The sequence below is a fragment of the Gopherus evgoodei genome, chromosome 19 (genome assembly GCF_007399415.2).
Source record: "Gopherus evgoodei ecotype Sinaloan lineage chromosome 19, rGopEvg1_v1.p, whole genome shotgun sequence".
In the NCBI taxonomy this organism is placed as follows: Eukaryota; Metazoa; Chordata; order Testudines; family Testudinidae; genus Gopherus; species Gopherus evgoodei.
In genome coordinates this window covers 16,963,424-16,989,947 of record NC_044340.1, presented here as the reverse complement: position 1 = coordinate 16,989,947, position 26,524 = coordinate 16,963,424, and the positions used below count along the sequence as shown (strand labels likewise).

Below are 26,524 nucleotides of genomic sequence, written 5' to 3'. Positions count from 1 at the left end.
TTTCCTTGCACCCAAGTTAATTAGCCCAGTCAGTTGGAAAGTCACTAAGTGAATAAATAGAAATGACAAGTTAATGATTAACAAAGCTGGGGATAACAGGGAACGTCAGGAATAACAAGGCCTCAAATGAGGTCATGGAAAAAGCCTACGTATCCTGGGAGGTGCTAAGGGATATCCCCTGTGTGAGGGGAAGAAGGAAAGGGAAGAAACCTGTCCAATATCCCCTTCATTTTGAGGGATGTGACTCTGTTTAGTCTTTGTGTTCCGCATAGGTTTGGTGTGCCCCTGCCTTTTATTGCTGAGAAATTATTTATATCAGAAAAGTAGGCTCATGAGACAGAGTTCCAAAAAGTCTTTGATGTTAAAGGAACCAATCCCACAGCATTTGGCATTTTCCTGCAAGAATAATTTGTGTCATTCCCCTCTCATTCTGGGGTTTTCTTTAGGGGTTTGTGACAGAAATCACGTCTAAGTAGAACAAGTCCCCCCTACCCTGTCATGCTGCCCTGTCTGTTCATGACAAGTTGTACAAACCTCCCAGCCGGAGTCCATGAAACGCAGCACTGACACGAACACCCCTGTACCTGGAATATTGGACTCATCCCCGGGTCTCTGGAATCCATCCTTTCACAGCTGGCTTCCAAGCCACGAACTGTGGCAAAGAAAGTAGGTCCAACGCGTCAAACTGGACAGCCTCAAGTTAGACACCTAAATCGAAACTGCCTGAGTCCACTGAGTTGGACCTTAGTCCTTAGTCTCCAAACCCTCCCATCCTCTCTCCCCTTCCCCCCCCCCAAAAAAACATGTTAAACTAATAGTAATATCAGCAAACCAATTGTTGGCGCATTTGGGTTATTCCTCAAACTGTTTTCAGAGTATCAGTTGGGAGTGTATCAGACGCTAGGCTGTATGCGAGCTTCTGAGATTTCTGCTCTGGTATCTGGGCTTTAGTCTCTACATAAGAGTCATTACCCCGTTAATGTCAATTAAAGGGTAAATATACATTACATTACATATACTCCCTGTTTGGATTATCTCTGTGTCATCATAAAGGTCCCATAAGAAACAGCTCTTGCAGGACATTTGGTATACAAAGATCCCATAATTATCCTAGTACCTTTGTAGAGTCTCAGAGCTCTGGTCTGAATCAGAATCCTATTTCAGTACTTTCAGGATACATGCAGGATGTGCAGGGGAAGTCTTGAGAACTGGAGGTTTGAGAGATATCTGGCAAATTAGTCACTGTTCATATAGGTGTGGTTTAAGGACATGCATTAAACTGCAGAATAGAATAGTTCCTCATTGAGAGAGACTCGTTAAAAAAAATGCAATTTATCATGTTGCCAATCAACGGCAAGTCAACTAACCCAGGAGACCTGTTGCTGAAGCAGATACCACAAGCTATCAGCCTGATCTCAGCAGTGAAAAACTCCTCTTACTTCCGTTCAAAAAGACAAGCTCTTTCTCTTCTGTCTCCCACCGCAAAGTCACCCATTAGCCAACTCTTGTGTACATGAAATTTCACAGATTGTTAAAGTTCCTCCTCCTGATGTTGCAAGAAGGGCTGGGGAGACATCAAATTCCTCTCCATATGCAGAAGGACTTGGATGGCTGTAAAGGAATGTTCTGAACCGGTTCTGTAAATCCCTGGTCTGTTGCTTCCCTATCCCATCACAGCCAGAAAATGAAAGAATATAACCTTTGCAAAACTTTAAAAAAAAAAAAGGAGAAAATAAGTTTGCCACCACAGTGAGTCAGGTTTTTGCACAGAGATCATGGCGTTGAACCAAGCGTCCTATTAAAGGCCATTTACTTTCATCCTCTTTAATACGACTAATAGGACTCATGACCGAATAGGAACCTCTTGCATGTCACCAAAGTCTCTGGCTACCATCCACCAAATTTTGTGGCACTGGAGTTGGAAGTGAGAGGGGAAGAGGATGGAAAGTCCTATAGCTTGTAACAGAAAATTATCTCTGTGCTATAGGTTTATTGAACAACCTTCTATAATTGAAGAGATCTTTTTATCCCTGCTATAGAATTCTAGGGGGCAGAGAATGTCAAAAGAACCACTAGAATCTAAAGGGGAAAAATCTATCTGCTGTATTCTGTTCTATAGGCCTAGATCCTCCAACTGAAGAGGTTGATTTACACTGGCTGAGGCTCTATCTCTGTAGGCTTTTAGAGCATTTCCCAAGAAACTTCTTGACTTTCTGTTGACCCCTCTTGGTTTTATCCTTATTTCTTTCTAGAGTACTTTACAACAGGATCTCTAGCTTCAGTAGAGGGCCACAGTATGGGAAAGTGTGAGACCTCCACATTGGCTCTTTGCACTGCTGTGGGACTGAGATCTGCAGGGTGCATGTGACCCTGCCAATCCAGCACACACAGCCTTTTCATATGGCTCCCAAGAGGGGCCACTGAGGGCCCAGCCCTTCACTCCCTCTTACGCCAAACAGATTTGGGGCTTAGCTACACTTGAAACTTCAAAGTGCTGCTGCGGCAGCGCTTTGAAGTGTGAGTGTGGTCGCGGCACCGGTGCTGGGAGAGAGCTCTCCCAGCGCTGCAGGTACTCCACCTCCTCATGGGGATGCTGGGGCACTGTTTACACTGGCGCTTTACAGCGCTGTATCTTGCAGCGCTCAGGGGGGTGTTTTTTTCACACCTCTGAGCGAGAAAGTTGCAGCGCTGTAAAGCTCCAGTGTAGCCAAAGCCTTGGTGATTGAACTGGCCTGTATCTCTGCACGGGGAAGAATTCTCCACTTTGTGCTTTGCCCTCATTGGGAGCTGAAGCCACGTTGGCCTGGACACTGGGACACGTGTATGCCATTCCCTCCCTCAGTCTCACACTTCTGCAGCTGCCTGGGTGAAGCATCAACACTCCCCTGTGCAAAGGGCTGGCTTAAAGGGCTTCGAGGGGCGGGGGGCAGACTTGCTCTTCAAGTCCACAGATGCATCAATGAGATGTTAAAATCCCAGTGCTAAAGTAACTCTTAGCAGCTAAAAGAACACGAGTACTTGTGGCACCTTAGAGACTAGCTAGTTCCACTTTTCAAGCCAGATCGTTCATTATGATGCTGAGCAGGTAGAAGGAAGTAAACTCCAAAAATGTGACCATGTGGAACCTCCCATTCAGGGTGAGTGAGCAGGAGAGGGAGGAGAAATCTGCATCTGCCTCATCAAGAAGCGAGTATAAATAGCCGTGCATCTGGTGCGGCTCCCCAGTACAGGTATGTCCTTAGCAGAAGCAGAGAGACTAGCAAAGCCTATCATGGCAGCCCTTATCTCCACACTGCAATTGCTCTTCCTCGGGGCTCTGATTTCTCCCGTCTATTTGGAGGATGCTTGTCACCCTATCCAGAATGCCACTGCTTCTGGCTCTTACAGTCTATCTGTGAACCCTGCTAACTACATGGCAAACACAAGCTACAATGGTAAGTTGACTCTCTCTGGATTTAGGAACTTTCCTCCTGCATAGATATCGCTTTGCCTGGATGTTCTCTTGAGTGTTATGGTGTCTGCAATCTGCAAGACTGAGCATGTATCTGAGAGGGTTTATTGCAGGTGGGAAACATAAAGAAAGGTAGCAATAATCGTTTGCGTTTTAATGTCAATGCCCTCCAGGGTCACTGGCAAATGCTCTCTCCTTGCCTGCAGCTGGGATTCTGATTTTTTTATATCTGCCAAAAATGGGCAGCAAAACTTGGAAACTGGTTGTTTGAAAAGTCATGATATTTGGGGTGATTTTCCCCCCATCACTATGAGAATTCACCCTTTCCCTGGGAAATAGAAGGAAGGACAAAGCTGTGGAGGCCAGGGCTTAAAGGGGGCGAGGGCAGGGATCACAAATCCAGAAAAATAAATACATTTTAAACTGAGCTGGGTTGCATTGTTTTACCAAAGCTGCTCCGCGCTGCTGCCCCCCCCCCCCTTTCAGACCATGTATGCGCTGCTGGAGGTTGTTTGGGGCTGTTCTGTTCGGGTGCGTGTACCTTTCGTGTCAGGCACTGAAAACCAGCCCTGAAGCTGCTTTCACTGCTTTTTATGCACCCTCTGATACAGTGATTAGTAGCCTGATCCTATTCGTGTCATCCAATAACAAATCTTCCATCGACTTCAGAGTGAGTAGGATCAAAGCCCCGGTGCTGAATAAATGTCTGGATTGACAGACACTCTGGTTCGGAGACATCAGGGGTTTACCCTCGGCTGCGTCTCTCCGTCTGAAGCAGTGGAGCTATGCTTCTAGGTCAGGATCTGACACAATGAGCAGCCCCTTTGTAAAGTTAGGGAGGATTCTAGGTCTTTTTTTCCATTTCTATACCGAAAAAGGATTGAACACAACTGCAGATTAATTTCATTCCCAATGCCACTTGCAACCAAACTTGGCTCCAATTAACATGAGTGCAGCGCGCGCGCACACGTCTGCTGCTAGTTAACATGTATTTTGTTGGGCACCTGGCAGTCTGGCTGGTTTCTTTGAAACAGTGTTTCAGGATAAACTCTCCCTCTGGCTGAGAATTTCCATTGTCAGTTACAATGAGACACCTTGGAGCCTGCTTTGCTGCTTAGGGAGTAGCTTTCCTTGGACAAGTATCAGAGGGTAGCCGTGTTAGTCTGGATCTGTAAAAGCAGCAAAGAATCCTGTGGCACCTTATAGACTAACAGACAATTTGGAGCATGAGCTTTCGTGGGTGAATACCCACTTCCTCAGATGCATGTCACATCCAGATGTCACATCCAGATGTCACATGCATCTGAGGAAGTGGGTATTCACCCACGAAAGCTCATGCTCCAAATTGTCTGTTAGTCTATAAGGTGCCACAGGATTCTTTGCTGCTTTTCCTTGGACAGTGACTAGATGGGCTTTGTAACAAAGATGCTGTAGTTAGGAGTACTGGTCAGACTGACAGAGCCCCAGTCTTTGCCCTGAGGTGCAGCAGAACTGTACAAGGTACCAAGGAGAAATGACAGGGCCTGGTCCTATCGGCTTAGGGGAGAATGTGAGGGCTCTGGGCTCCAGAGTCTTCTGCTGCTTAGATTTTTAGGCTAAAAGCAGTTGTCCTGCTCCCCTTGTGTGGGACTCTTCTTTCGGCCCCATGTGAAGGGAACTCCTGAAGTTGGATGAGTGGCTATTCCTCTTTGGAACTTTACATTTCCCTCTGGCAGGGGGCGCATCATGAGGCACCAAAGCCCTCACCCCACAGAGCAAAGCATTCTCTGCTTTTCTCAAAATCCCTGGCTGGGTCCTGGTGGGGTTTTGTGGGTGCTGTTTCTCAGCACAGAGAACTTACTTTTCCCTCCTCTGCGTTCTGTCTAGTAACCATCAGTGGACTCGTGGATGGCAGCTCACTTCTCCTGCAGGCCCTCAATTCCCAGAACTCCTCTGTAGGCCGGTGGGAAGGACAAGTTTTGAACTGCAGCGACGGCCTATCAGCAGCGCAGGAAAATATCACCAACAAAGCCACAGCCACAGTACAATGGAGCTCTCCAGACAATGAGTCAGCCCCGGTGGAAATAAGGTAATGCTCTTCCTTACCTGGGAGAGGAGACAGCGTATGAGGAGCAGAGCTACATTCTGCAGGAGGGGTGCATGAAATGGCAGCAGAGCAAAGTCTGCTTTCATTAGAAAGTTTCATGGGAAAACTTTTTTTATTTTATTTGTTTTTGGGGGGAGTGGAGTGCAGCTCAACCATGTAGGAAATTCAAAATGGAGCTGAAATGCAAATCCAGCAGGTCCCATCATCATTCCATCTTATTATTATGTATTGGTATTAACATATCACCGATGAGCTGTAAGCATGGACTAGAACTTTATTGTGCTAGGCACTGTATTTAAACGCATACACCGAGAAACCCTCCCCCAAAGTCCTTAAGTATTCAGTTGTGGCTGATCACACAGCTTATGCCTTTGCAGGCCATTCTAACCAGGCATCTGTCCTGTGACTCCTCTGTTAGAGCTGGAGTTGGAACAAACAGCTTTGTGTGCTCCCATTTCTCATTCGACTGCATTTACCCCCAGTGGGTGACAATCCAGAGTGACTCGACCAAAACAAATGGGCTTGTACCAGCCTGATGTACAGTAATACTCATGTTAATGGAGTTGCATCAATGGGAAATACTGACCAAAGAAAGCCAGAGATAAGGCCTATCAGGCTAATGACTGAAAGAGGCGGGAGTGCAGTGGTTATTTACAATGGCTAGTTCTATATTTAATTGTAATGGCTGGCATCAACAGAATTATCGCTTGCGACAAACACTGGAAAGTGCTGTAAAGCAATAAATGACAGGAGTATTGATGGCAAATAGTGACTAACAAAATGTGTCATAGAAACAAAAGATAATAGGGAAATTTATCATATTCGCTCAATAAACGTAATCTCTTTATGACTTTATGGTTGTGGCCTACATTATTCTAGGGAACAGACAGATTAGTGAGACCAACCCCTTGATGTCTGTTGTTCCTTTATTTTCCACAGGGTATTTGTGACTCTTTCCAATAGCTCTACCCTGCTCCAGAAGACAACTCTAAATACAGGTAAATCCACCTAATATGCATGTGTCAAATGACAAAGCGGTTGAACGGATTCATTTTTTATTATGGCTTTTATGAGATAAGAATCGATTCCATCTCTTTCTGCTGTCCTTGATCCCTTTTATATTTATTCCATGGAAGGGAGAGACATCTTCCCCTCCTCCTCCCTTGCCCCACGGCAACTAGGACAGGAAATTCAAATCCTTTTAATCTGCAAAGCTCCACTGAATTCAATGGAGCAATGCCAGTTTACGCCAGAGGCAGATCTGACCCCAGTTTCTGAGACATGCTTGCAGCAACAGGAATTCAGCCCGCAGCCCGCAGCCCATCCACTCCGCCGATTTCTAATCCTAGTTTTGCTTCTGCATTTCAGCATCTACAGCCTCACCTGGATCGACAACAGAGACACCCACCACCAGCTCCAAAATCACATCCTCCAGCACCACCAATTCCGTCTCCACAGTGCAGGCCAGCTCCTTCTTCCTGGCAGCCGTCCACCTGCTGTCAGTCTTTGTTACCTGCAAACTGTTCTCCTAGTGGAAAACAGCACCCCAGTCAAGCCATGCTCTGCCATCTTTGCTTTCCTGCTGGATGCAAGGGTGGACGGCTGATATACTCAGGAAGTCTCTCTTCTACTGTTATGTATTTAAAAATGATGACTGCACTTTCTTTTACACCCTACTTGAGCAGAGAGCTGACACCCAACCCTATTGCCAGCAGCAGGAAACACATGAAGAAATTCCGGCACATACTTGTCTCGAGAGTTTTCATGAGCTGAAATGTTCTGTAGCAAGTCAGGATTTGATACATTCATAGCGTGTAGAATAGCGTCGGGTAGAGTAGTCCGACAAGGTGACTGAACAAGGGAACACTGGGGGTTCCTTCCATCCTGATCTCCTACAGTTCTATGAAGCAGAGACAGCATGTCTCCCCCACCAGGAGGGCTAAGCTGCTTTCCACATTAGGGCACTGCAGGTTGATAACGGGCTATGAAGGCAAGTCCCTTCCATAAATCAAGGTAGAACCCCTGCTGGCAGGGCCTTCTCCATGAAGGCCCCCTGACTGGAATTCGTTGCCAGTTTCAATTCTGTTGTACTTCAGGGCACCCTGCAATACCCCCCTTGATTTCTCTCTGGTGTTTTGGGGCAGGACCCTGAGATGAAGGAAGGGTTAAGTCTCTGAAATGAATAGGATTTTTTTTTCATAGACAGCAGATGATTTTCACTGCCATGTTGGCTGGAATGTGCCATTGAATATATGTTGATAAATTTTCTTGTTTAGATTTTGGGGGGGGGGAGTTTTGTATGGAGTGTGTTCGTTTAGAAATTGTTAAATGGCTGGAGAGAAGTAGATTTTCTCACACAAATCTAAATAAATGAATGAATAAAATCCTTCAGATTGTGCCTGGGGCTCTTTCTTGGCTTTTCTGTGACCTTTCTTGGAAGAGCTGGGTGACAGAAACAACTCTAAATACTGCAAAATGTTTGGTTTCTGCCTGTCGATGAGCACTTAAATGTTACAGTGAAAGACCAAGGTCAAAAATCTCCCTTTAGTTGCTCCCTGGTAATCTTGGTCAAGTCAATCGGGTGTAACTAGGAGTGAATTGTTTCCTCCAAAGCATGTGGCGCATCTCAACTGCAAAATGTTTAGATGTAGCCAGCCAGCAACTAAACATTTTGATGTGTGAACGTGCAGTGTGGGGAATGGACTGTTTTCAGAAACAATAAGGCATTGTGAGGCATCTGGAGTGTATACTACAATATGGCACCGATTCATGCAGGATGCTCAGAGAGGCAGTAACACAGCTCCATAATCCATCTGCCATTCCCTTCCACCCCAGGATACTGGGATCCAAAACATGACAGTATTTATATATTCCCTGGGCCAAAGATTTAAATAAATCTCTCACTTCTTGGTATCCCAAAGTGAACAGGAGGTAAACTGCCCTTATTATCCATACAGCTAGTCCCCCTCCCTCTCATGAGCCCACATTCAGTTTGGGTGGAATTTAGTGTTAATTAGTCATTTTCAATTTGAAGTGGTCTAAATGGTTAAAGGTTCAAGCCAGAGTGCCCCAGAGCACTGTGAACCTGGGCAGGTTGCAGGCAGGGGGATGGAGCTGGGAAAAGAAACACCATGTTTCCAAGGAGATTGAATACCCAGGAACAGTTGATTCCTGTTGTTCCTACCTTCTGCATATTGACTCCTCAGTCATCAGGACATGGGTGTTCTTACGAAAGGTGGGACTTTTTTGCTAAAGAAATGTGTGCAACATTTATAGCCTAAAACAGAACAGGCATGGTTCAACACCCCCCACCCCCCGGGACTGTCACCACCCAGCTGGAGAGGCAGGTGTTGCTTCTGACATGCATTTGTTTGTTCCTTAAATATATTCCATTGTCTCTTGGCCAGCTCACAACTTAGGAAGGGTGGTTTTGTGATCCCAGCCACTCATTCGTTATGCTTTTCTCTGTGCTTCAGCACTTCTTCCTCCCAAATAATGGTAGCAGGGGCGGGGGGGATTAAAGGATGTTACCTCTCACTGTCTCCGTCCCCTGTACTGCTGAGGCTCTGAGTGAAGGAGTCAGAGCTGTTTTAAAGGGACATGTGAGGCCGGATTAGCCTCTGACTTAATATTCATGGGATTTGTGAACAGTCAGTTCCATGGTGAATCTGAACCTTACACTCTAGGACTTGCATTTCAGAGACTCACCTTGGCTGAACTGCAGCAATAAATGCATGATCAGATGGGGCTAGCAGGCAACTGGCTGCGAGAGAGTGGCACCTCAGGAACCTGCAGTATGGAGGGCTACCCAGCCACCTCCAGGCCTCTGAACCATAGTGATCCCAGCCTGGCTTGTGGGATCCATGGGTCTCAGAGACGCTGGGCTTGAAGGCCAGAGAGTCTTTCAGCATGGGGGGAACTGTCAAATGATGGTCTCATTAGGGGAGAGGGTGTTCCCTAAGGAAGGCCTTCAGGGGGAACCTCCAGGATAATCAACTCTGAATTTGGAATTTTCCATCCACTGAATGCTGCCCACTCGTTTTCCCTGCACCCCTCGTCTCCAGTGACATCAAAACACAACGGTAAACAGGTGGGGCTATTGTCTTGCATTTCTACCTTGAAGGGTTATTCTGACCTCAAGAGTTGCAGCTGCAAAAACAGGCCAGAGTCTTTCCCTGTAGCTACTGGCGCCTCCAGCGAAGTGTAAATACCTGATTCACTGCGAGCTTTCAAAGCAAAGGCTCAGGAGTAACCTGATAGATAGTATCTGTCACGTGATATGCTTTCAGGCTTGCCAGCTTCACTCCCTTAATTATCTGCTGCTCTTATCACATTGCCCACTCCCCTCTGCTCTTTCAGTGATGCTCATTCTGGGAATTTTTTTGCAGATTACCACTTAGGGATGAAATTATCTCTTTACAGAACTGATTCCTAGCACTGCTGCCCCTCGCTTCCTTCCAGTACCACCTCAAGCCCCATCTCTGATGTGACACCCACCAGAAATCTGTCTCCAAAGGTGGCCATGTTGTACGGCAGACAGGGACGGCTTATTGCAGAGGCTTGAATGATTCAGAACTACCAAATGATCTAATTATAGTTCCCACTATTCTTCCTTGGGTTGGTCACATACACTTGGTGCTGCTTCTTTCCTATTGCATTTCAGGGCAGGGACCCCTCTGACTTTCTGTTTGTGCAGCACCTAGCAGCATAGGGCCCCCATCCAGTACCACAATATAAATAACTATCTAGACTGCAGGGCTCTCAGGCCAGCTTTCAGCTGTCACCTACTGATCTTGACAATGGGCATGTATACATTTCCGGGCTCCGTAAAACCACACTTTCTTGCAGAACATGCAGATCCAGACGGGTGCCGGTGAGTTTGTGGTTACCCCAAAGATCCCTCCCAATCAGATGATGTGATTTCTCCTAAAATGCCCACTACCAGACTCATGCTGTGCCCTGTAGACCACCTGGAGCTTTCTAGATGTTTATCCAGTGCTTCAGACCTAAATTAACGCCACCTCTGTATTGCTTGCTGATAAGAGCAAGGGATTCAAAATTGGGATTCTAGTCCCAGATATCACACTGATTTGCTCTGTGACCCTGGGCAAGGTGCTTCCTTGATCTGTGCTGCATCTGAAAATTGGGATAATAGTATCTAGATTGCAGAGCTCTTGTGAGGCTCAACTAATTGTTTGCAATGTGTTTTGCATTTCAATAGCTCCTTCATTTGAGCAGCTAAAGCATTGTTGGGTTATCATCAAAGCTTGGGAACAGAACTTTAGATGCATCCTCTGGCATTCAGGAAGGAAGAATTTCCCTTGAGATGGAGATTCCCATGAGCATTACCTATCCCCAGTGCACTCCCCCGTTTTCCGCCTTCATTGTTACAAAATGACCATTATTCTTGTGCTACATAGTGGAGACAAAAAATTAATACAAAGGAACATCAGAGCTAATATTTAATCATGCCAGGAACTTTTAACAAGCCTTTTCCCCAAACTCAGAACATGCAAAACTTTCTCACCACTCATAGATTAAATCATGTGGCCTGTTCCAGGAGGAACAGGATATTTTCCCCAGGGATGAGCACCGTCGTATTCTGGCACTGGTTGATTATTTGACCAAGCTCTGCCTGGCTCATCATGGGGAGGATGGACTGCACTGGGATGCTGCCCATTGGGTTCCTGGAGGACTCAGCCAGGCTGTCTGCTCCAAGTAGTTGCATGCTAATTTTTCCTCCCACCAGCACCTGCTTCTCTGTATAAGGGGGAGTCTCCTCAGCACTCCTGCAGGGGGATGTTGTGTATTAATACCAGGAAAGCGCTTTGAGATCAGTAAAGGAAGGTGCTGGAAAAGGGTTGAGGATTAATGTGTTGACTGTTGTTATATTTTTTCTTCCTTTATCCTCCTGTAGCCTTAGGCATATAGGGTGGCCTACAATTTCTGCCATTTATTTTGGTCTTGTGCTGGTCTCTTCAGACTTCTGAGTGTCATGTTCATGGATTTGGCTTCTCTCTCTATTGTTCCATGTAATGTTTCTCTAAGTCGCCCTCTTCCCAGGTGGTGTTCGCATATCATGTGATGTAGAAATCATGGTAGTGGCATCCTTAACGTGTCCCTTAAATACATCCCTCATCATCTTCTTACCATGTTTGTGGCTCCTTAGAATTTCTGATGTTGCATGAAACTCTTTCAAAGGGACTGAAGATTTTTCACAGGCATTTACTCAGGAATGAACTGATCTTCTTGTAGATTTCCATGACTCTGCTCTGTGAAGGAGGAGAAACATGATGCCAGTGCGAAAAATTTGTATTTTTGTGTCGGCGCCAGTCACGCTACTTTCCCAAATCTTTTCAATTTATGAAAGTTGGTTTTTGCTTTTGATGTTTGTTGCTTGACATCTAGCCTGGTGCCAGTATCCTTGCACATCTCACTCCCTAGGTAGGTAAAGTGACTTATTACTTAGTTTCTCCCTCTACTCTGATGGTTGCTTTTGGAACACTGAGAGCCATAAATTCTGTCTTCACCTTATTGATGAACCAACTTGCTCTGCCAGAAGCAGTGTCTTTAATTTTGCATTAAGCAATGACTCAGCAATAGACAAATAGATGCTGATCCCTCTCTTTAAGCAATAAATGGCTTTGTCAGTCACAAAATGGACTCATAATCTTCATTTATGGCCTTCACGTAGTTAGGACGAAGCACACTCTGCCCTCCTACAACTTTCAGATGATGACACTAGAGCTGATCTCTGACAAGCTGGCTACGAGCCCAGCTGCCAGGGCCCCTCAATGCTTAGGAGGGATGGGCTGTTCCCTCAGCAAGTGTTCGTTCTCAGGAGCCTGTTTTATCCTGGGTTACGGCTAAAAAAATCCCCTCCATTCCCAAGGGAAAATCTTACTGTTTAGCAAGTGGGAAATCAAAATTTGCTGCAGGGCTTAGATGCTGGTGGTGGCTCACCATTACAGCATCTAGCAGAGCATGGAGGTGATTCTACTCTAGTCTATATAGATTTTTATGGGCCCTGTGGCAGAGTGCGAGCAGCAATGCCCTGATCTCTGACTTGCTGCAGCATAAAGAAGGCTGTAGACTCCCAGTGGACATTCCACATTGGGCACTGTGACCTTTAGGAGTGCCCAGCTAGGAGCAAAGCCTGGTATGTATAAACCCAAGGTGGAAAGGACTGAGCTGGACAGAGAGCCTGGGTGACCCCAATTCTATATTGAGAGCACAGGAGAGCCTCGCAAGAGGTGTCTTAGCTCAGGTGATTCTTTCCTTCTTATTTGTTTCCCCACAGCTCTGCTATATCCAATACAGTCAGACCAGGAGAGTCCCAATAACCAGCTCAACGTACAGCATTCACTAAGTATTACAGGCAGCTCCAAATCCATCACACCTGGTTCTCTCCACACTCAGGGAGCCACCCACATTTCCTGTATCAAGGGCACACCTGCGACAGTCACAGGTTTCTGACACCTGCTGACAAGGAGGGTCGACAGAAGAGCCCAGAGCTGTTACAGAGGCCCCCTTGCGCTATCCCAGTCCCTCCATTTGGTTTTCCTTTGGAAAGCGTCGTCCTCTGCATTAAGGGAATTACTCACACTCCACTCCATGGGATGCATAAACAAGGGATTCTCAAGTAGAAGGAGAGGTTATTTTACCTCTGTCCACTGCTGGAATCCTGTGTCCTGTTCTGGTGTCCACAGTTCAAGAAGAATGTTGATAAACTGGAGAAGGTTCGGAGAAGAGCCATGAATAGAAAACATGCCTTATAGTGAAATACTCCAGGAGCTCAATGTATTTAGCTTAACAAAGAGAAGGGCAAGGGGCGATTTGATTACAGTCTGTAAGTATGTTCATGGGGAACAAATATTTAATAGCAGGCTCTTCGGTCTATCAGACAAAGGTAGAACACAATCCAGTGGCTGGAAGTTGAAGCAAGACCAATTCAGACTGGAAATAAGGTGCACGTTTTTAACAGTCAAGCTAATTAATGTTTAAAACCATTTGCCAAAGGGCGTGATGGATTCTCCATGACTAGTGATTTTTAATGGATGTTTGTTCTAATAGATCGGCACTAGGAATTAGGTTGGGGAAGTTCTACGGTCTGTGCTATACAGGAAGTCAGACTAGATGATTCCCTTGATCTCTTCTGGCCTTGGAATCTATGAATCCCTTAAGCGGAGCTGTCTGCCCTGGGTTAGCATCCAGGAATCTCGGCCAACCTATTCCATGCTATCAGAAGGTCAACACCCACCTCCGACTAGCCTGTGATGCTAGCATCATCACCCACTTGCTACAATTTCCAACAAACACCTTTGTGCCGTCTCCTGTGCTACCCCTGACAGCTGGGAGGAGCTCCCCATAGACATCTGAAAAACTGCTTCAGTGTCCTCCTTCCAATCCCTTCTTAACACCCTTCCCCCTTGGCTGTGATGCCTACCAACAACGTGACAACACTTAGACCACTGGTGAGCGAAGACCACTGCCTATCACGCTGGCCAGGAATGGACTCATTGTATCCTTGTGCTCCCCTAATGGTCTCTGGGTCCATTTGTCGTCTCTTGTCTTAAACTGAGATTGTTGGCTCTCCAGAGCAGGGGCCGTCTTTTTGTTCTGTGTTTGTGCAGCACAGCAGCAACCTGGTACACCGGGATCCTGGTCTGGGACTCAGAGCTCCTAGGTGCTATGATAATACAAATGATAAATAATAATAATACTCCTGTCTGGTGACCTCATTGCAGCCTGGGAAACTAAAGCAGAAGCATCTTCCATGTCCCTCCTCCCCCCCCCCCGCCTCCAAAAACTACAACTTGTGCACTAATCTCTCATCACAACCAGAAAAACAGGCCTGAGCAGAGACAGCAATTATCTTCCCTCTGGCTTTGTTCCTTCTCAAAGTGATTTTCCAACAGTGCGATTAAATGGACTAGCTACCCTGAAATACAAAGAAATCTGTCTGCAAAGCACCCACTGGCCCGTTCTTGGGGCAGGTAAACAGGTTATTCCCTTCCTTGCTAAACATTCATCTTCCTTCAGCAATAACTGGGGAACAGTGACATAGAGGAACCACCTGGCTCCCATGTGGCAGCCTGGCCTGCCCGCTTCTGAATGCATAGAAGAGCTGTGAGAAAGCACATAGGGCCTTCTGCATTGTGTTTATTACAGAAACTGAAACGGTGCCTGCAAAGAGCAGTGGCCAGCGCAGGTGGCGAGAGCCGGGCAGCTGTGGCCTAGGTGCAGGGTGGCTGTCGGGCTGCTCTGTGAGCTCCATCTCAGCCGGAGAGCAGCTGCAGCTCCTGCATGTGGCATGTGCTACCACAGAGGGACAAGGAATGGCCTCTCAGATCCTCTCTGCTAGATGCTGTGGGGCCCACAGGGGTACAGAAGAGAAGACGTCCCACACTAACGTCGCACTGTGTTGTTAAGGGGAGCCTTTGGTGTGAGGAATAGCAGGCTGTTGTGTGCAGAACAGTGAGTTCAGAGCAAACACCAGACAGTCAGCTGCCACACCCTCACTCCCCACTCTCCAGCAGAGGGGGAGTTCAGGAAATCAATTCACACACCACCCAGAACCCGTGACAAGCGGCTGCCAAAGAAAGTAGCTCTGCTAAATTGACTGGCAGAGGTTGACCGTGAAAGGAGGCTGCTTGTCTGCAGAGCCTTCTGCAGGCAGCTGGGTGTGAAGACAAGACCAGAAACCTCATATCTCAGCCCAGTTCAGAGAACAGGCCCTTTGACACTGACTGAATCTTGTGACAAGTCTCCGGGACGGGCTGATGGCTTCTCATGGTGCTTCAGACACACTGACACTCTGTTCTCCTCCTGCTGTGAGCAAAGCCAACATAGAGGGGAAACCTGCCTTGGAAAAGCAAAGGGAAAGCAGCCTGTGCCAGTGCAGTGTCTTCCTTCATGCTGGGAGTGGGTCTCACTTCCCCCACTTCACCTCAAAATGGGAAGTAGCTGAGGCAAAAGCACAGGCTCCATGCTGCAACTCTGCTCCATGGGGATGGGATCTTGTGGGACCTGCTCTATGGGAAGGGATGGTGGGGAATTGGATTCTATGGATCCTGCTCAATGAGGACAGGATATCATGGGGTCCTGTGGGGCCTTCAGGCATGGGATCCTGTGGGACAGGATATCAGCCCTGTGGCTAGTGTGCCTCACCCAAGTTAAACAGCTAAGTCAGCCGCTCTGAAGTGCTCATGGCAAATCAGTATTTCCCTGAGGCCAGTTATCTATTGGGAATCTTGTTTAACTTGTTCCTTTCACTGCAGCGGCCACTTCTCCTGGTACCTGGACTCCGCTGATTCTCCAGCATGTTCCTATCGGAGCCCGAATTCGGGGTTCACTCCTACTAAACTCCAGGATCTCTCCAGCATCCTAGGGGATTCTGAACAGAGGGGACTGTGATGGGTGGTGCTCCTGCCTCACTGCCGGAGGCCCCAGGATCCTACTACACCCTTCCCCAGGAAAGCAGCAGAGAAGGTAGGTCCTTTGGGCCTTCCTAGAGAAGCCTCAGTGCAGCCAGCCAATCAGATCTCCACTGTTCCAGATAAAAGGAGCTGCAGGGCCCAGGCAGATCAGTCCCTGGCTGGAGGGACCAGAAGGGTGGGTCTAGGAGCTATTCTCTGGCCATAGGTGCTCGAGGGGTGATCAGAGTTTGGTTCTGGCTGAACTGGCTTAAGCTAGGGGGGCAGGCCCTGGGAATTGAAGCAAGGAGTGAAGATACAGAGGCCAGGTGGGAAAAGGTCCAAGGAAGTAAAAATCACTTAGAAAAGTTAGATGCCTGCAAGTCACCAGGGCCTGATGAAATGCATCCTAAAATACTCAAGGAGTTAATAGAGGAGGTATCTGAGCCTCTAGCTATTATCTTTGGAAAGTCATGGGAGACGGGAGAGATTCCAGAAGACTGGAAAAGGGCAAATATAGTGCCCATCTATAAAAAGGGAAATAAAAACAACCCAGGAAACTACAGACCAGTTAGTTTAACTTCTGTGCCAGGGAAGATAATGGAGCAAGTAATTAAAGAAATCATCTGCAAACACTTGGAAGGTGGTAAGGTAATAGGGAATAGCCAGCATGGATTTGTAAAGAACAAATCGTGTCAAACCAATCTGATAGCTTTCTTTGATAGGATAACGAGTCTTGTGGATAAGGGAGAAGCAGTGGATGTGGTATACCTAGACTTTAGTAAGGTATTTGATACGGTCTCGCATGATATCCTTGTCGATAAACTAGGCAAATACAATTTAGATGGGGCTACTATAAGGTGGGTGCATAACTGGCTGGATAACCGTACTCAGAGAGTAGTTATAAATGGCTCCCAATCCTGCTGGAAAGGTGGGGTTCTGCAGGGGTCTGTTTTAGGACTGGCTCTGTTCAATATCTTCATCGACGACTTAGATGTTGGCATAGAAAGTACACTTATTAAGTTTGCAGGCGATACCAAACTAGAAGGGATTGCAACCTCTTTGGAGGACAGGGTCATAACTCAAAATGATCTGGACAAATTGGAGAAATGGTCTGAGGTAAACCGGATGAAGTTCAATAAAGACAAATGCAGGAGATCAGGAAAAAGTTCCTAATTGTCAGGGTAGTTAAACACTGGAATAAATTGCCTAGGGAGGTTGTGGAATCTCCATCTCTGGAGATATTTAGGAGTAGGTTAGATAAATGTCTATCAGGGATGATCTAGACAGTATTTGGTCCTGCCATGAGGGCAGGGGACTGGACTCGATGACCTCTCGAGGTCCCTTCCAGTCCTAGAGTCTATGAATCTATGAATCCATAAGTAGCAGCAATGAATCAAAGTGAGCAGAGTGTGGCTGCTGTTCATAGGGTCCCTGAGTCAGAACCTGGAGCAGGGGATGGACGTGGGGCTCCCCCACTGGTGAAGTGGTGTAAGCCTTGATAATGGGACAAGGCTTGCTTGGAAGCCAAAGCAAAGGGCTGAATTTAAAGGGCCCAGAGCAGGGGCTGAGTGAAGATCAGGGTGAGGGCAGACAGACAGTTTTGTTGGACTCTTTGCTACCAGAAGGGGCTCATTTTGATGCTGTGACCCAGTTCGAGGACCGAGCCTGTGAAGATCTGCCAAGTGAGGTCAACAACCTACAGGGGGAGCCAGGAGTGAGAAAAGGACTGCAGTACCTCACAGCAGCAGCAGGAGGCACTCAGGAGGTGAGTGCCCCACCATTACAGGGCTCTTCTATGTAAACAGCCCTGGAGCTGCAGACTCACAGTGCAGGGAGAAATATTATGAGCTGCCTTGGGCTGAATCCTACGGGGGACCCAGGCAGGTTCTGTATTAGACCCTTCTGCACAAAGCTGAGACCAGGACAGTTCAAGGAATCATAGCACCTAGAAACAGAAAATCTCTGTTGACTCCATTTCCCCTTGCCAAGTGCAGGGGAGATTGCACAATATTGCGTATTGACTATGGTTTTGTTCAGTCTAGTTTAAAATGGGTCAAGCATGTTTCCCGGAGGGGAAGAAGCAACCTACACAGGAGATAGATAATAACTGGCAATAGAAATAAGTAATAATAAGTAGCTAGCATGCTCTGGGGCGCTGCATAATAGCACTTCACCCACCTCTAGTGCCAATCGGTTCTTCCCGTCACTTATTTATTATTCTCTGTATTACAATAGTGCTAGCGGCCTTCACCAAGATTCCTATTCATAGGTTTTAAGGCCATAAGGGGCTGTTTTGATTATTTAGTCTGATCTCCTGCGTAACACAAGCCAGAGACTCTCACCCATTGGGGCCCCATTGTGCCAGGACAGACTAAGAGAAAGGCCCGGAAGAGCTTGCAAGCTAAAGAGGCAAGGTAGGGAAAGAGAGGAAGAATTATTATCCCCGGTTTAGAGGTGGGGGACTGCAGCTCAGAGAGATTAACTGGTTTGCACTGGCCAGGTCAGTCTGTGGCAGAGCAGAGGGATGAAGTTAGCTCTCCATGATGCCTTGGTCTTCCAGGACTTTTCCCAGCTGTCCTCTCCTTGCCCCGTTACACAGTAGCACAACATGCATCTCCCAAGCTGAACTGTATCAACTTTTTTCTGGCACTGATCACCCTTATGAACTTTTGTCTGCCTTCCCTGAGGGTCCCATCCCAGCTGTGAATGAATCTTGTCTAATGGGAGATGACTTCTTGTGGTCTTCATTCATTGTCCCAGAAGGTAAGGGAAATAAGCCAAATTAACTGGAAAAAACCTCCCAGATAATGTAGTCATGCACTTGGAGCAGAGTCATCTGGGAAATTACTTTAACCGTTCCATCTGCCTGTTTGCTTTCCTGTGACACACATGATGTCATGGGGCTGCGTTTATTGAGGCTCTGAGGTCCAGCATGGAACAGTTTCCATTTCGGCAGTGACTGTGCTCCTTGGCTCCAACGATGCAGAGCAGAACTAGAAACGGCAAGCTCAGTCCTACTAGTAAGGTGGCCTTCTTTTGCCTCTCACAGGCTGAGCAGGTAATAGGGCACAATCAGCCTTTTGGGGGGGAAATTTTTGTATCCCCCCAGCCACTTTGACGGTTGTTGTCTGGCAAAGATGGGTCAAGCTTGTTTGTTACCCATGATTTCCTATTCGACCAGGGCAGCATCTTGAGCCACCAGCAAGGGGACAAATGACTTTTGCAGGTAACTTCTCTGCTTTTTTTTTTTTGTTTGTTTCTTCAGAACCCAACTGATTTCAGGGGACAACTAATAAAAGAACAGGGACAGGAGTGCGGTCAAAGGGTCATAAGAAGGGAGCCTGATGGGGACACCGAGCAGAGAACCCCGGACAGCGCCCACTGCTCCTCGAAGGTGTCAAGGGAGCCAGTGGACGCCACCCAGAGGAACTCTGCCCGGATACGTGAATGGACTGAGGACCGGAAACAAGCCCATTGGCCAACCTCCTCTCCCTGGTTGCGTAGATGGCCATTTTAGCCAGGGCGAGGAGGACGTTGACCAGGAGGTCCCGCGACTTTGTGGGGCCACGGATAGGGAGTGCATAAAGGAGTTGAGGGGAAAAGTGCAGCCAGAAATGTAAGAGGATATTGGTGAGGAGCCAGTATAGGGGCTGCAACCTGCCGCACTCTAAGTAAAAATGCGCCAGGGTCTCCCTCATGCCTAGGAGCGGCATCAGGGTTTTTGGCGCCCTGGGCAGGGGTCCTTCCGCGCTCCCGGTCGGCGGCGGCAATTCAGTGGGGGGGGGGTCCTTCCGCGCTCCCGGTCTTCGGGGACTTCAGCGGCGGGTCCCAGAGCGAGTGAAGGACCCACTGCAGAATTGCCGCCAAAGACCCAGAGCATGGAAGGACCCTCCGCCGCCGAATTGCCGCCGAAAGCGGCAAAATGCCACCCTCCCAAATCCTAGTGCGGTCGCCTAAGTGGAAGCGCCGGCCCTGCTCACGCCACAGAAGGGGCAGGTGTCTGGTTTTCTGCTGATAGGCCCAGGCAAGGGGCAATATATAGTGAAAGAGGTGGGACTTCTCTCAGTTTGGACTTTAAAGGAGATTTGTCAATCCTGAGACCTTTTTATTATTTTTTTTATTATTTTTTTTTGTCCAGAGAAGGCTGAGATTCCATAGGCCAGGTCAGTACTTTAGGGGATTGTTTGTATGTGTAGCCAGATTGTATGTAGCAATTTCTGCTTAACAAACCGTTACACAGTTTATGTGATATTTAAATATGGGTCATGGCAGAATGTATATTCTGAGACCGAGATCTCAAGTGCATTGTACAATGGTACACAATTAGCATGTGGAACTAGCTGTCACAAGACATGATGGGGCTAGAATTTTGGAGGGAATTAAGTCCTCAAGTTTCCCACAGTGATGGGATTGTGGGAGGGGGTGGAACTCGGGAGGGCAGAGTTTTTTGCATCTTCCTCTGAAACAGCTGGGGCAGGCCGCTGTGGCGTGACCAGATATTGACTGGCTTAGACAGGTGCTCTATCTAGTCTGGCAATTTCTATGTTCCTGTGATCAGCAGGAAGATAAAAGCAGGGAAGGTCTGAGCCAGGGAGCAGAGCACAGCTGGGAGCTGGGAAAGCAGGGGACCACGTGTAAAGCTGCAGGGCAGGATTAAGCTGAGTAGCAGAGAACAGGAACATTAGGAAAGTAGAGAAGCTCCGGGCAGGAGAAGATGGGAAAGTGGGACAGCATCTTCCATGCAGGTTTTCCTGGCTTCTCCTTCCATTTTTAGGTATATAAGTGAGATGGAGTTTCTCTTTCCTCTCTCATCAGTTTTTTTGCTATCCAATGGCAAATACAGACACCGCTGCCATCTAGGACCTGAAAAATGGTTCTGTAAGGTTCTGCTCTGATCCCTCAGAAGGGTGACAGCCCAGGGGCTGAAGGTGACATGGGGCAGGGCGCAGAGTGTTTGATGGAAGTTGTCTTGCCATTGGCTTCCTACAGCTGGCTTTTCCCCCCCCCCCAGCAAATCATGAAGTGATGATGAAAACAAGGAACTCTTTAGGAAATGCAACCACAGTCATTGACACAACTATAAAGATGAGGGGCAGCCCTACATGTTCCCCTGGTCTAGGGAAGGATCAGTGAAAGGGAAATTGGGGTCAGTGGCTAAAAACATGCTTTCCTGTTCCCCCTCCAAGCTAACAGCTTCTGTCTCACATTCAAAGCAAAGAATCCAAAACTGGAGAGTTTTCTCTCCACGGAAAATTGTGAGCAAAGGGGTGGTGTGGTCGAGCAAATAGGGCACCAGACTGGGAGTCAGGATATTACAGTTCTTCTTATCTTCCTTTGTTACATGCTTGGAGTTGTATGAATGAAAAATGCTACAGAAGGGCTTAGTACTATTATTTAAAAAGCCTTTCCAGGGAATGAATGCTCTGCATCTGATCCTTGAAACAGCAGCCACTCCTCTCCCCTTTCAGTTGCTAACATAAAATGGATGGGTAATAATTTCAAGGTATTATTGTGGACCTAACCCTCCAGGTTCAGGGCCTGATTTTCAGGGAGGCAGGAGCTCTGCAATTCCCACCCTGACTTCACCTGGAGCTGTAACTACTTGGGGTTTCTGTAAATCAGGCCTTTTAGCGGAGGAGGCCACCTCTTTCCAAAGAGCAGCAATGATTTAGGGTTAGAATTGCTGCTTCGTCTCTCCGTGGCACTATCTGTGCCTCTTTTATGGGGCATCAGGAGAGACAAAACATGCTTTCCTCCATTGCCTTCCTGTCCCCAGGAAGCCCCCAGGTACTGCTGGTAAGGGAAATATTGGACATGCAGTCAAAGATGTGTCTCATCAGCAAGGCTGCCACGCCCAGCAGTCTCCAAAATGCAGACTATCATTTAAAGATCCCTACTGCAGCAATATTCCCCTTCTTTTCCCCTCTTCCCTCCCACTCCTACTTTCCCCAAAACCTGTGTGTGGCAGAGGCAAAAGCAGAGGGAGTCTATTCACAACTATTGCCTTCTGTTTGCTTTGCAGTGACCGTGGTCGTGCGTGAGGGGGTAGGTGCTTCCGCTCATTTCCCATTTATCCAGGCTGTGTTTAGCTTCATTGGAATTCTAGCTAACTCAGGCCTTGTCTAAGCTTGGGATTGTCCCTGAGCCAGCAGGCCCAGGCTCTGAGGGTAGACAAGGAAAACAGCAATTTACACCAGTGGAGTTTTCCTTGATTTCAAGGAGGGAACAGCAAAGCCAGTGCTTCTGTCTGCTCTTGGAGATTGAACCCAATGTTGGTGGGCCACTGACTGCTGAACCCCAAGTGCAGACAAGGCCTTAGTCCTGGGGCACGGTCCAGCAAGGATTGCCTCTCTCATGCTCCCTGAAGCCCTATTCCCTTGCTAACAGTAATGAAGTGTTTACCCAGCTCACTACAACATGGCCTGCATCAAGCCACAGTAAAACTCATCACCTTTCTCCCTGTTGGACAACTCCTGTTAGCCTTCCAAGTAACAATGTGAACCACAGTTTGGTTTATATTGGCTTTCAACTTCTTTTCCTGTCCCTGTGTTATGCAAATATATCACTTTGCACCAGACAGACAAGAACTTCCCAATGCAATACACAGTGTCACTGACTAAGCTGAATTACCCAGTGACTGTGAAGAAACTCACAAATGTCAAGTCACAAATGTGTTTCCCTTGAGCTGCTCAGTGAGGTGAACAGATGTCCTGATTTTATAGGAACAGTCCCGATATTTGGAACTTTTTCTTATATAAGTATCTGTTACCCACCCCCCCATCCCGATTTTTCACATTTGCTGTCTGGTTACCCTACACCTGAGTGAGAAAAGATTTCATTACCATGCAACTGAAAACAGCTCCTGTTGTGGGTAGGCTAATTGCTATGTTGCATAAGAAATACCACCATGATGGGCTCAGGATAAGGAGCTAATTAGAATAGAATTATAGAGCATAACATTAAATTCCTTATTCATTTGCATATCAGGTCTGAGTGCGACCAGACAGGCAAGATACTAGGTCTATATTGCACATATGAACTTGCTTTTTGCTCCGTGTTCCAGTGTAAACTGCAGTTGTCATGTTTCTGCGTTTTAATCGTCACCACAGAGCATTTTACAGCATTGGATTGAGGTTCCGCTCTCTATTTGTCCTGTAGATAAACCCCACCAGTGGCGTGTTTATGAACATTCTCACATGTCAGGAATACATGAAGGTAATAATGTTATGGATAGTTCCTTTCATGCTGCTTACAATCCTCTCTGATCATTAGCGGGATTTCACAGGTAGCAGCACTATGTTTGGAGGGCCAGAAGGGAGAGGAGTGTGCTGTGCAGTGCCTGTGATTTCAGTTCCCTCTGTGACATTTCCTAGTGCTCTGAAATTCAGGAAGCCTCCTCTAGGATCAGAGATAACATCACTGCAATGTGGGGAGCAGGCTTAATCACTGTGTGCTCTGAACTCTCCAGAGCAGAGCATGAAAGCTATGGATAGACTGCAAAGCCTGTGACATTTGTGCTTTGTATGAAGACCCGAGGTCAGTTAGGGGCTGAATTATGCGAAGCCCCATGTCCTGCTGGTGGGAAATATTCTCACTACCAGTCCCCTCGCTAGCTCATGATGTGGAGAGGAGCTATTTGACTTCCCCTCACCAGCTGCATAACATGCTGCAGTCTTCCGTTAGCAGTTTCACCCTGGTATCTTCCCGCCAACATCAAATCTCTAGGGCCTCGCAGGAAAAGACTGAGCCAATGGCTCAGCATCATTAAAGATCCCCACATTAAAGTGTCTGGGATTCCTCTAAAGGTGTCATAGGGCCTTCCCTGAGCAGTCAGCTCTGAGTCCCCGGCACCAGGAATGAGCTACACAGATGTACCCACTAATGTCCTTCTTCTCTGCTCCAGGAGACCATCCTGGAGCCACTTGACCACAAGAACCTGGATCAGGATGTGCTCCATTTTGCTGATGTTGTAAGGTGAGTAGCGGGGTTTTGTGGCAGAACTAAGTTCAGTGCTTGGGAATTTTAGGGACAAGTGGCTCCATTCTATTTAAGACAGATCTTTCTCTCAGAAGCTATCATCTGCAACTGCATCTCTCTGTCCTGTCCTGTCCCGTCCTGTCAGCCTAATGTAAAAGGCCCCACTTGGGAGGATGTTCTTTTGGTGCAAATTCTTACCACACTTCCATGGACATCCAATTCTATCCAATGTCCATGGAAACTGGCCAATCTCTCTCTCTCTCTCTGGAATTTCTAACCTGCTTCTAAGGATCTTCTGTGCTCTGTCAGCTGTTCAGAATTCTTGAACCTGAATGCACAATTTATTGTTGGCAGTGCCAAGGGGCCAGATCAAGGATCAGGGGTTGGCACTGCAAAAACATGTCACAGTCTCTGGGTCGGTAAATCTACGAGGATTTACTGAATCTTTACAGATAGGCCAAAACAGCAGAATAGGTCTCTTTATTGGAACATTTCTACACTCTAAGAGGCGAAGCCCATAGGGTGTGGTTTTGTATTCAACAAACTACTTGGCTCATTTGTGACTCCATATAACAGGCAGGAAAAACACAGCTGAATTTTCAGATCTCATGTTTAAGTGCATAGCCTTGAGTGTTAGAAAAACCACAGATTCATAGAAATGTAGGGATGGTAGAGATCTCAGGAGGTCATCAAGTCCAGCCTCCTGCACTGAGGCTGGACCAAGTAAACCTAGATCATCCCTGACGGGTGCTTGTCTGACCTCTTCTTAAAAACTTCCAATTATGGGGATTCTGCAATCTCCCTCGGAAGCCAGTTCCAGAGCTTAACCAGAGTTAGAAATCTCCCTTGCGGTAAATTTAACCCCATTATTTCTTGTCCTTCTTTCAGTGGACCTTGAGAGCAATTGATCAAAAGAACAAAAGAATTGTTTTCTTTACAGCAACCCTTAACATCTAATCCACTGATCAGATTAGATCAGGGAGTTGATTGTATATAGTCTATTGGTGTGTGGGTTAGTGGGAGGGTAGGCCTATATATAACAGAGATAGGGTATCTTTGTGAAATGAATGGTTCAACAGGAATTTCAATGATCAGCAAATTGTTGGGATTTTCTGAGTTGTAGGATCAGTCCCTTGTGCCTCGATTAGTCATCGCCACATTTGGAGAAAAGTCCTTGGGGAAGAGACCTTGAGCTGACACTCCTGATTTACACCCAGGGAAATGAGCAAATAAAGTCTATTGAATTTGCTGGAGTCACACGTTGCCAGCAAGCAGGGCCGCCTAGAGGGGGGGACAAGTGGGGCAATTTTCCCCAGGCCCTGCAGGGGCCCCCATGAGAATATAGTATTTTATAGTACTGCAACTTTTTTTTTATGGAAGGGGCCCCTGAAATTGCTTTCGCCAGGCCCCCTGAATCTCCTGGGTGGCCCTGCCAGCAAGAGGAGGAACCAAGCCCCTCATTTTCATAGATGTTTGCAAAGCACTATGGAAATGCACAAGGAGATGGTGATGAGCCAGGTGTACAGTGAGACTGGGACAGAAAGACTTTGATTACAATCCCCCATCAAAGTGTAAGACAAACTACAAACACATCCAAATACCTAGTGCCTATTATCGGGTACTTAACATACTGGTTTAGTTTGTTGTCTAGGAAGGGTTGGTTATAGTAGGTGGCTATTCAGTAATGCAAGGACAGCACAGTGCACTCCCTCCAGAGGAGCTGGGGTAGGGGCTATGAAGCACAGGCAGAGCACTGGTTGGAGAGAGTGCCATTTGCAGACACTGTACACCAGGCTGCAAAGCACTGGACATGTGGAATCTGCTGCAAGCTCAGATATTTCTGGCAACACCTAGTTTTACCTGAAACAGTGCAGTTCTGCAGCCTTAGACAGCACACTTCTTCCCTTGACGTGCTCCTCTTCTCACCATCAAGCCTCTCTTTCCTCCACAGCACAACAAAGAACCTAGCTGCGTATATCTGGGACAGCCTCCAGAAACGCCTTCCAGAGGGATGTCTGTACAAAGTCAAAAATCTGTGAATCTGACAAAAACTTGATTGTCTTTAAGGGCGAATAGAAGGATCTGAGGATATTAAGATGCATCTTGAAGCCTAAACCCCCGTGGGTTATGTAATTGGTAAGCATGACTCTGATATTGCAAACTTTCAGTCAAAAGAACATTTAACAATTAATAGAAATGATTGTTGCAAAGTCCTTAATATAAGTCATAAAGCTGCATTAAAGGGTTTCCCATCAGATTAGTTGCTTGTGATTCATGAACTTTACTAGATATTGAAATGTCTTGTGATCATTTTGCAAATGAAACATTTGTGTTACACCAATCATCATAACAACCCTGATGTTCCTGGCTCCAAACTTGACTTTCCAGCTGATATTTCTTAATAAGCAACACAGGAGAAAATGGAAGGGATTTGTAAAAGTCATTTGGGGAAAAAAAAACCTTTTGCAAGGTGAAAGTTTACTATGAGTGCTAATCAATCCGTTCCAAAGGCTATTTGTATTTATTGCCCTTATTTATGTGACTCGGACATACCACTGCAGAATTAGATATAGCATTTGTCCTGGATCTGCA

At 46.9% G+C, this 26,524-nt stretch overlaps 1 protein-coding gene and 1 pseudogene across 1 annotated transcript; both read left to right on the top strand.

The window, feature by feature from the left end:
* The first annotated feature begins 3,187 nt into the window (after positions 1 to 3,187).
* Positions 3,188 to 7,889, top strand: LOC115637231 (placenta-expressed transcript 1 protein-like). Its single transcript, XM_030538276.1, has 4 exons — positions 3,188 to 3,434; positions 5,318 to 5,519; positions 6,477 to 6,535; positions 6,906 to 7,889. Exons 1-4 carry the CDS (start codon positions 3,233 to 3,235, stop codon positions 7,067 to 7,069), a joined length of 627 nt encoding a protein of 208 aa, XP_030394136.1. The 5' UTR covers positions 3,188 to 3,232; the 3' UTR covers positions 7,070 to 7,889.
* Positions 7,890 to 15,952: 8,063 nt separating this feature from the next.
* LOC115637412 lies at positions 15,953 to 26,008 on the top strand (annotated as a pseudogene).
* Positions 26,009 to 26,524: the final 516 nt, after the last annotated feature.

Coding starts and splice junctions, on each gene's coding strand:
- LOC115637231 (XM_030538276.1), top strand. CDS start 3,233: ATGTCCTTAGCAGAAGCAGAGAGACTAGCAAAGCCTATCATGGCAGCC. Junction 3,435..5,317: donor GGCAAACACAAGCTACAATG/GTAAGTTGACTC, acceptor CGTTCTGTCTAG/TAACCATCAGTGGACTCGTG. Junction 6,536..6,905: donor GAAGACAACTCTAAATACAG/GTAAATCCACCT, acceptor TCTGCATTTCAG/CATCTACAGCCTCACCTGGA.